We start from the raw sequence: 9,761 nt of genomic DNA on the forward strand, positions 1-9,761 counted from the left end.
ACATACATACATACATACATATATACATACATACATACATACATATACACATATATACATACATACATACATACATACATACACACATACATACATACATACATATACACATATATACATACATACATATACACATATATACATACATACATACATATATACATACATACATATACACATATATACATACATACATATACACATATATACATACATACATACATATATACATACATACATACATACATATATACATACATACATACATACATACATATACACATATATACATACATACATACATACATATATACATACATACATACACACATACACACATACATACATACACACATACATACATGTTCTGGTGTGGATCTGGTGCAGACTATGTTCTGGTGTGGACATGGTGCAGACTATGTTCTGTTGTGGACGTGGTGCAGACTATGTTCTGGACTTACTGTCTTCCATGGGGCAGAATCGTGGTGACCTGGTGTGGGGGAACTCGGTGAGTTCAGAGGTCACGCCCAGCGGCGGTTCGGACAGGACGTCGGCTGTGTAGCAGACGCTGAGGTCGGTCAGAGAACTGCTGAGGTCACACTGAGTTTTAGACGAACGGAAGCAGTGGGGGTTCTTCTGACGGTCCCTGCCCACCCTGAGGAGAAGCACCAACAAGAAAACTGAACACCTGCTTAACACCTGCACCATTAGCCTAGCATTTCTGGACCACAAAAAGTCCCTAAGTTCATAATCTGGTTTTTCTGCTTGACTCTCTTTACCACAATTACTTTCCAAAGCTGTAAAATTAGATCCTTTTTGTTGCACCCGACCTCTTTTCTAAGTTCAACACATCCAGGTGTAACCACACTGGACACACAGCACTTGAACACAACGCTCAGGGTTATTTTGTTAATTATTTTTGCTCTTTTTGTTGATTATTTTGTTCAATTTGTTGCATATTTTACCATTTTTTTTGGATTATTTTCTTCATTTTGTTGATTATTTCATTCATTGTGTTGATTATTTGGATATTTTGCTGATAATTTTGGTTAATTTTATTCCATTTGTTGTTTTTTTATTATTTTGCTTATTTTGTTGATCATTTTGTCCATTTTTGTTCAATTTGTTGCATTTACTTTTTTTGGATTATTTTCTTCCTTTTGTTGATTATTTTGTTCAATGTGTTGATTATTTTGCTCTTTTTGTTGATTATGTTGTTAAATTTGTTGCATATTTTACTTTTTAAAAATGATTTCATTGTGTTGATTATTTTGGTTACTTTGGTTCAATTTGTTGATTATTTTGCTCTTTTTTAAAACTATTTTGCTTAATTTGTTCATTATTTTGTCAATCAATATTTAATTTATTGCATAATTTTCCCATTTTTTGGATTATTTTCTTCATTTTATTGATTATTTTGTTCATTGTGTTGCTTATTTTGTCCTTTTTTTTTCCTCAGTTTGTTTTTTTTTTCTCATCTGATTTCTACTGCTGTTGACGCTCATCTTCCCGACAGCACCTGAAGGCAGCATTAGCGTCTACATTCCAGTAAAAGCTTTTACTGGATCAATAAAGGTTCGTCCTTGTGTGAAGGCCGAGGCGGCGGTGGGCGGGGCTTACTGAGAGAACTCTACGGTGTAGGAGTAATGGGCCGAAGGTTCGGGTTCCCAGGTCAGAACCGTTTTAAAGTTGGTCGACTTCCAGGTCACGTTCTGCGCTCTGGGAAAAGAGTCTGGAGAAAAAAAAAAAAAAAGCATTAAAGTTCATGTTCTATAAAGCACCGGTGTCAAACATAAGGCCTGAGGACCAGAACTGGGTCTGATGGGAGCCCATTTAGACCAGCAGGACCTAAAGTGGACCAGAACTGGGTCTGATGGGAGCCCATTTAGACCAGCAGGACCTAAAGTGGACCAGAACTGGGTCTGATGGGAGCCCATTTAGACCAGCAGGACCTAAAGTGGACCAGAACCAGTCAAATAAGAACACAATACACTACAAAAAATGACAAATACTGACTTTTGTCTGTTTTAGTGTTAAAAAAAATTGAACTTATATGAAACTGTTTACATTCATAAATGATCCTTTAACACAAATATGATGAACGTCCTTCATCACTGACACTGGACTGAGGAACAGACCAGTGAACGCATCATCTTCAACTGTTACATGGACCAGACCAGTGAACGCATCATCTTCAACTGTTACATGGACCAGACCAGTGAACGCATCATCTTCAACTGTTACATGGACCAGCAAGAACATGTTCAACTCACACTGACTTTAACAGTAGGGGAGACTGGGGTCAGGTGGAACATGTGGCAGAGGAAACACTTTGAAACACCTTAGATTAAAAACACTCCCTTTTTTTTTTTTTTTTTTTAATTAATATTCTTAAAATACTCTTTATAACCCTTTTAACTCTGTGTTGAAAGTGTTACAAAAGCTTTACTTTATGCATAGATGTCACTCACATGGGAACAAAGACAGTATCTAATTAAAGAAAAAACACATTTGTACAGTAATAGTGCATGTTTGTTGACTCTTTATAAAACCTACTGTTCTATCAATAATGTCACATATTCTACTGTCAAATATATTCATGCACTCATTTAAGTGCACATTAAAAACACCTTATACTGAGTTAACCCTTAACCTCCTCAGATCCAGGAAATGTCAGCAGTACCAGCTTTTTTAGTTTTTTATTAAATCAGTGTCTATGTTGGAAACATCATAATGCAACAGTTTTTTCAGATGCAGTTTTTAAAATGTCTATGGAATGTCCTTTGTGGTGGACAGTTTTCTTTTCTTTTGTTTTTGTATAAAATTGTGAAACTCTTGTCCACAAATGTGGACAGAAAACCCACAGCTGAGTTTGAGGAGGTTAAAGACCCACAACTATTTTTTTCACAACTTCCACATTTTTCCATCTTTCCCAAATTATTTATCACCATCTGTTATAAAATGATCCTTTGCATTTTTCAGTGAAAATCTGGTATTTTCCTATATTTAATTCACTGATCGCGTAGATATTCAGAAAAGCATAAATTAAAATTAAAAGTAAGTAAAAAGCAGGTCCAGTTCTGTCCGGTCATATTAGGGGCGGCTGGTTTGTACAGACGACAGTGAAGCTGAACACTGAAGGCGGACATTTTGAACTGGAGTCCTGACGCCACTGAACAGAAGAGGGTTTGAGGGTTTATTTAAAAAGAAGAATCACTTTATTGACCCTTAAAGAGAAATTCAATTGTCGGGCAGCTCATCTGTGTTCATTTACTCATTAACCCTCCGGTATCTGGGTGTGCTTTTTATGCACACTTTGCACTTTGTGTTAAAAAACTTCATATTATTTTTCACAATTTAAATAAGGTTAGAATTCAAAAGTTGTTCATTTGTGCATGATCTTTAAAATTCTGTCCACCAACTCAAATGTGCACATTGTAAACAAAAGAAAATGACCAGACTAGCATCTGTCTGCCAAGTGTGCATAAAACGCACTATTTCTAACATTTGATCTGTATGATTAGGACTGAGCTGGATTTACAAAAATAAAATCAAATTACAGGAGAAAAATAAATCAATATATAATATTTAATAGTCTGATTTATAGGTGTGCATTTTACGCACACTTGGTGACAGATGCTAGTATTTTTGAACATTTGACCTAGCGCCAAAAATAATAATATAAAAAGCGTCTGCCAAATGCATAAACATAAACATAAATTAACCGATGTTGGAGTTAATCACTGACATATGCCAGGCTGCAAAAATCTAATAATATGTGATCCACTTTTTATGTAGTATATTGAAAAAAAATAATTTTTTGTGTTTTTGCATCCAAAAAAATGGTTTGTTTCCATTACAAACACGGCATTTAAAGGGTTAAAAAATGTGACAATTATTGAGTATTTGGTATTTTTATTTACGGCTCAAGTTGATGAAATAGAAAAAAGTGTAAAAGAATTAAAAACAAACTGTATGAAATCTTTTTGACATTATTCCACAAGTGTGTGAAAAAGGCACACCTGGTGTTTAGTAAGGGCCTGGAGGACGGGATACCAGAGGGTTAATATAAAATAAAAATAATTTTAAAAGTCCTTCGTGTATATTTCTTTTCACTGGATGAGCTTAAAAAATAAAAGAATGAAAACTAAATACTACTAAATTAAATTATTCTCACTGTGGACAGAATTCATACAAACAGAAGGCAGTTTACTGTCGTTCAAACTGAAACTGAAAAGTGGCCCAAATAGAACTGAAACTGGGACAAAAGTAAAAATAAAAGAACTAGATTAGATTTGTTCATATTTCACAAATAAGTCTGATTCAAATTTAATCTGAAAAGTGACAAAAGGCGTTTGGGTCTGTAAGGGTTAAAGGTGGACGTTTAAGGGTTAACAGTGGACGTTTAAGGGTTAAAGGTGGATGTTTAAGGGTTAAAAGTGGACGTTTAAGGGTTAAAGGTGGACGTTTAAGGGTTAACAGTGGACGTTTAAGGGTTAAAAGTGGACGTTTAAGGGTTAAAGGTGGACGTTTAAGGGTTAAAAGTGGACGTTTAAGGGTTAAAGGTGGACGTTTAAGGGTTAAAAGTGGACGTTTAAGGGTTAAAGGTGGACGTTTAAGGGTTAAAGGTGGATGTTTAAGGGTTAAAAGTGGACGTTTAAGGGTTAAAGGTGGATGTTTGGGTCTTTAAGGGTTAAGTAAAAATTAAACTATCCCAATAGTAGCAGGCACCAAAATGAAAATAACAAAATAATAATAATTAATAATAATAATTAATAATGCAGCGTCTGCAGTGATGCGGTTGCTGTACCGGTCTGTTGTGGTTCAGAAGGAGCTGAGCCGAGAGGAGAAGCTCTGGATTTACCCTCAGTCTACGTTCCTACCCTCACCTATGGTCATGAGCTTTGGGTCAGGACCGAAAGGACCAGATCCCGGATACAAGCGGTCCAAATGAGTTTCCTCTGCAGGGTGGGTGGGCGCACCCTTAGGGATAGGGGGAGGAGCTCAGTCACCAGGGAGGAGCTCGGAGTAGAGCTGCTGCTCCTCCGCGTCGAGAGGGGCCAGCTGAGGTGGATCAGGTGTCTGTTTCAGATCCTCCTGGACTCCTCCCTGGGGAGGTGTTCTGGGCATGTCCCACCAGGAGGAGACCTCGGGGAACACCCAGGACACGTTGGAGAGACTATGTCTCTGGGCTGGACTGGGAACGCCTCGGGGTCCCCCCGGAAGAGCTGGAAGAGGAGTCTGAGGAGAGGGAAGTCTGGGCGTCCCTGCTTAGACTGTTACCCCCGCGACCCGGCCCCGGATAAGAGGAAGAAAATGGATGGATGGATAATAATAATAATAATAATAATAATAATAATAATAATAATAATAATAATAATAATAATAATAATAAGTAGTTACCTCCGCCAAGGAGGTTATGTTTTTGCCAGGGTTTGTTTGTCTGTTTGTCTGTCTGTTTGTTTGTTTGTCTGTCTGTTTGTCTGTCTGTCTGTCTGTTTGTTTGTTTGTCTGTCTGTTTGTTTGTCTGTCTGTTTGTCTGTCTGTTTGTTTGTTTGTCTGTCTGTTTGTCTGTCTGTTTGTTTGTTTGTTTGTCTGTCTGTTTGTCTGTCTGTTTGTTTGTTTGTCTGTCTGTTTGTCTGTCTGTTTGTCTGTCTGTTTGTTTGTCTGTCCGTTAGTGTGCAACATAACTCAAAAAGTTATGGACAGATTTGGATGAAATTTTCAGAGTTTGTTGGAAATGGGATAAGGAAGAAATGATTAAATTTTGGTGGTATTCGGGGGTGGGGGGGCCCACGGGGGGGCCCACTGATCAGCCTTGGCGGAGGTCTGCGCTCTCCGAGTGCTTCTAGTTGTGGTTGTTCCGTACAGTTTCACACACAGCTGTAACAGTAGATGGTGTTTGTAGTTTATAACCAGTACAGATTCTATAAAACCACTAGTTTATACGGTGGGAATGTGGCTGTTCTAGAGCACATGTGCAGCTTTTTTTTTTTTTTTTTGTAGTAAACTGCAGGGGTTACAACTGTCCCTGGTCTCCCCTACTCACATACAAGTCTGCTGAATATACTGCACTGTTTAATTTAACCCTTTCATGCACAGTGGTCAGTCCAGTGGTCAGTCCAGTGGACACTCCAGTGGACAGTTCCTCTCCAGCTGTTCTCTTGTATATTTATGGCTTTTGTTGTTTTAGTTCCTTTACTGTTCTTCATCAGCCTGATCTGCACGAACATATTTGAGTTTAAATCAATTGCTAATAGTTATTAGACTGTAATTAACAGTTCTTTTTTTTTTTTTTTTTACTTTTTTTGGGCATATCTCAGTAATAACTACAGACCCAGGAAAGGAAAAGTTTTGGCTTTTTTAAGTTTAGTAATTGTCTTGACTGGAAACAGCATGATGCAACAGTTTTTTCAGACAGATTTTTTTTTTTTTTTTTTTTTTAATTATGGAATGTCCTTTACAGTGGACAGCATTTTTATATATATATATATATATATATATATATATATATATATATATATATATATATATATATATATATATATATATATATGCAAAGCTGTAAAACTCTTGTCCTCTACAGAGGATAACATGCATTGCTGGGTCTCAGGAGGTTCTAGAATGTTAAAATGTGAGAACAGATTAACAGCTTTAAAAAATGTATTTGATCGTTTTCACACAGTATGTCAGTAAATACATGGTGTCCAGCTGACTGGACCTTTTTGTAACTCCATGAAAAATAGGTTCATCATAAAAAAACAAAAAAAACCCAACAATCATATTGTTTGGTTTCTTCATGCCTAAAGAGGAATAAAAACACTCAGGAAAAAAATCTTGATTAAGGTTCTCATAATTCATGCATGAAAGGGTTAATAAACCACAGGGGTTACAACTGTCCCCGGTCTCCCCTACTCACATATTAGTCTGATGATTAAATTCATCTGTTTAATTTCACAAAGCCAACAGTACATTAACATGGAGGAAAGAACTGGATTTTCTTGGTCAACAGCCAGGAACACACACACACACACACACACACACACACAGACACACACACACACACAGACACACACACCGACACACACACACACACACACAGACACACACACACACCGACACACACACACACACACACAGACACACACACACACAGACACACACACACACACGCTGTTCCATTTTCTTTGTATTTTTGGTCTTTTGTTTTTTTTTTCAGTGTAAACCAGTTTCCATCCGGTCACTGAAACTAAATGAAGCTCAGAACAGTTTCAGCTTCATGTGTTTAAAACCTGGGATCACAGTTCGGATCTGTTTTCTAAGCTGTAACAGTTCGGATCTGTTTTCTAAGCTGTCACAGTTCGGATCTGTTTTCTAAGCTGTCACAGTTCGGATCTATTTTCTAAACTGTAACAGTTCGGATCTGTTCGGATCTGTTTTCTAAGCTGTCACAGTTCGGATCTATTTTCTAAACTGTAACAGTTCGGATCTGTTCGGATCTGTTTTCTAAGCTGTAACAGTTCGGATCTGTTTTCTAAGCTGTAACAGTTCGGATCTGTTTTCTAAGCTGTCACAGTTCGGATCTGTTTTCTAAGCTGTAACAGTTCGGATCTGTTTTCTAAGCTGTAACAGTTCGGATCTGTTTTCTAAGCTGTCACAGTTCGGATCTCTTTTCTAAGCTGTCACAGTTCGGATCTGTTTTCTAAGCTGTCACAGTTCGGATCTGTTTTCTAAGCTGTAACAGTTCGGATCTTACCGGACGCAGACTGTGCGCACACACACATGCGCACACACATCCAAACCGCCGCACACAGTGTCCTGGTCCATGCGTCCATGGTGCGTTCAGGTGCTCTCAGATACAGTGGTTTAGTCCAGGTGAGTTCAGCTGCGCGTGCCGGTAGTCGGACTCTTCTGATGCCTCGCGCTCAGTTGTAACCACCGCTTATAGGAATAAGAGGGGACGAGCTTTGACCAAATAAGGAGCGTCCGGCCGTGACGTCACGCGCCGGGGTCCTCGCGCCTGTGCCGCTGAAGTCACTGAGTGGTTGAGCTGAATGTGCGGATTACAGACAGTTTCCAAAAGCACTGAAACCTGAAGTATACAGAGAAGAACAGAGTGAAGGAAGGAGGGAGTGAGGAGAGGAAGGATGAACAGGAAATGAGCAAAAGAATGAAGAAGGATGAAGAGGAGCCAGCACAACCTGGAAAAATACTATAGAATAATAAGAATAAGAATTATTATTATTATTATTATTATTAATAATAATAATAATAATAATAATAATAATAATAATAATAATAGAGACTGGACATATTTCATGACCTGTTTGACCTTTGACCCATATCCAACACACTGACTGCATGTAATTCTAATGAACCTTGTTCATATATTTTATTAAATTGTATATATCATTTATATGTTTTATATATTTCTTCTTTCTGATTGTGTTAGCTTTTTGTATACTTCAGTATTTCTTTGTAGTTTTGTATATTGTCAATATTTGTCAGTATATATTTTCATTATAATTGTCAGTATAATAGTTTTGTAGACAGTCTTTCTTTTAACAGTTGACGAATCTGCTGCTAAACTGATTTTAGATTAAATAGTTTAGATTAGATTACATAGAACTTTATTGATCCCTGTGGAAATTAATGTTCCAGCAAAATACCAAATATACACATATAAAAAAAATTACAAGACAAAAAGGGAAAGAAAAAAGTAATAACATTAACTATAAAAAAAATAGTGAAAAACAGGCAACCGCACATTAGAAAAGAAATAATAATAAAAGTCATCATTATATCATATGTACGTGTGTGTGTGTATATATATATATATATATATATATATATATATATATATATATATATATATACATATATATATATATATATATATATATATATATATATACACACATATATACACACACACACACACACACATATATATATATATATATATGTATGTATGTATGTATATGTATATAGTTCTCATTCTATTCTATTCTATTGGTTCCTAAAGTGCTTCTGTCTGTTTTCATTCATCTTTTCCATCTTTTGGCTGAAACCCCAGATCTGGGATCAGTGAGTATTATGGTCTGTCTGAGCTGTAGTGGGACTTTCAAGGCTGGATGATGTGATATCTGTCGGTATGTGGAGTCAGTGAATGCAACACTGACGTAAGACGAACTGAGAGGAGAAGAAGAAGAAGAAGAAGAAGAAGAAGGAGCCATTGTATCTGAAACCCAAGATCATTCGGGTCGTTATGGTCCGACAGACGAAAAGGAACAAAAAAAAAGGATCCGACAGATGAAAAAGAAAAAAAAGAAAAAAAAAACCCAAAAGAATCCAGCAGATGCATGTGTGAGTCAGGACGTCCACATTCATCACAGGTTCAAGAGGTTCTAAGACTATTAATAGAACACAGAGGAATGTTCTGTCTGCGCACACACACACACACACACACATATATATATGTGTGTGTGTGTGTGCGCGCGCGCGTGTGTGTGTGTGCGCGTGCAGACAGGAACATACGATTTTTTTTTTTTTTTCTAAAACAAAAAAACAAAAAACAAAAACAGATGCAGGTACGATTCTAAGGTCAACTTGTGTAATCTCATTTTCCACAAACCAAATATTCTATTACACTGATATTCTAAGTTGGATAAATGTACCCGTTTATATTTGTTATTCCATATAAAACACATTGTTTGGTTATTTGCCTTTTGGTTAAAACACAAAGAGAGAGAGTGGAGCAG

General features: G+C 36.9%; 1 protein-coding gene across 1 annotated transcript in view; it reads right to left on the bottom strand.

Annotated features, from left to right (window-relative positions):
- The window catches only part of LOC115411736 (tissue factor-like), a 17,703-nt gene extending 9,770 nt beyond the window's left edge, over positions 1-7,933 (bottom strand). The window contains exons 1-3 of the mRNA XM_030123956.1: positions 7,757-7,933; positions 1,621-1,732; positions 462-655 (exon numbers count right to left, since the gene is read on the bottom strand). Coding sequence (XP_029979816.1) covers positions 462-655; positions 1,621-1,732; positions 7,757-7,835 — 385 coding nt within the window. The 5' untranslated portion in view covers positions 7,836-7,933. The remainder of the gene's footprint in view (positions 1-461; positions 656-1,620; positions 1,733-7,756) is intronic.
- Positions 7,934-9,761: the final 1,828 nt, after the last annotated feature.

Source organism: Sphaeramia orbicularis, chromosome 20, assembly GCF_902148855.1.
Source record: "Sphaeramia orbicularis chromosome 20, fSphaOr1.1, whole genome shotgun sequence".
In the NCBI taxonomy this organism is placed as follows: Eukaryota; Metazoa; Chordata; class Actinopteri; order Kurtiformes; family Apogonidae; genus Sphaeramia; species Sphaeramia orbicularis.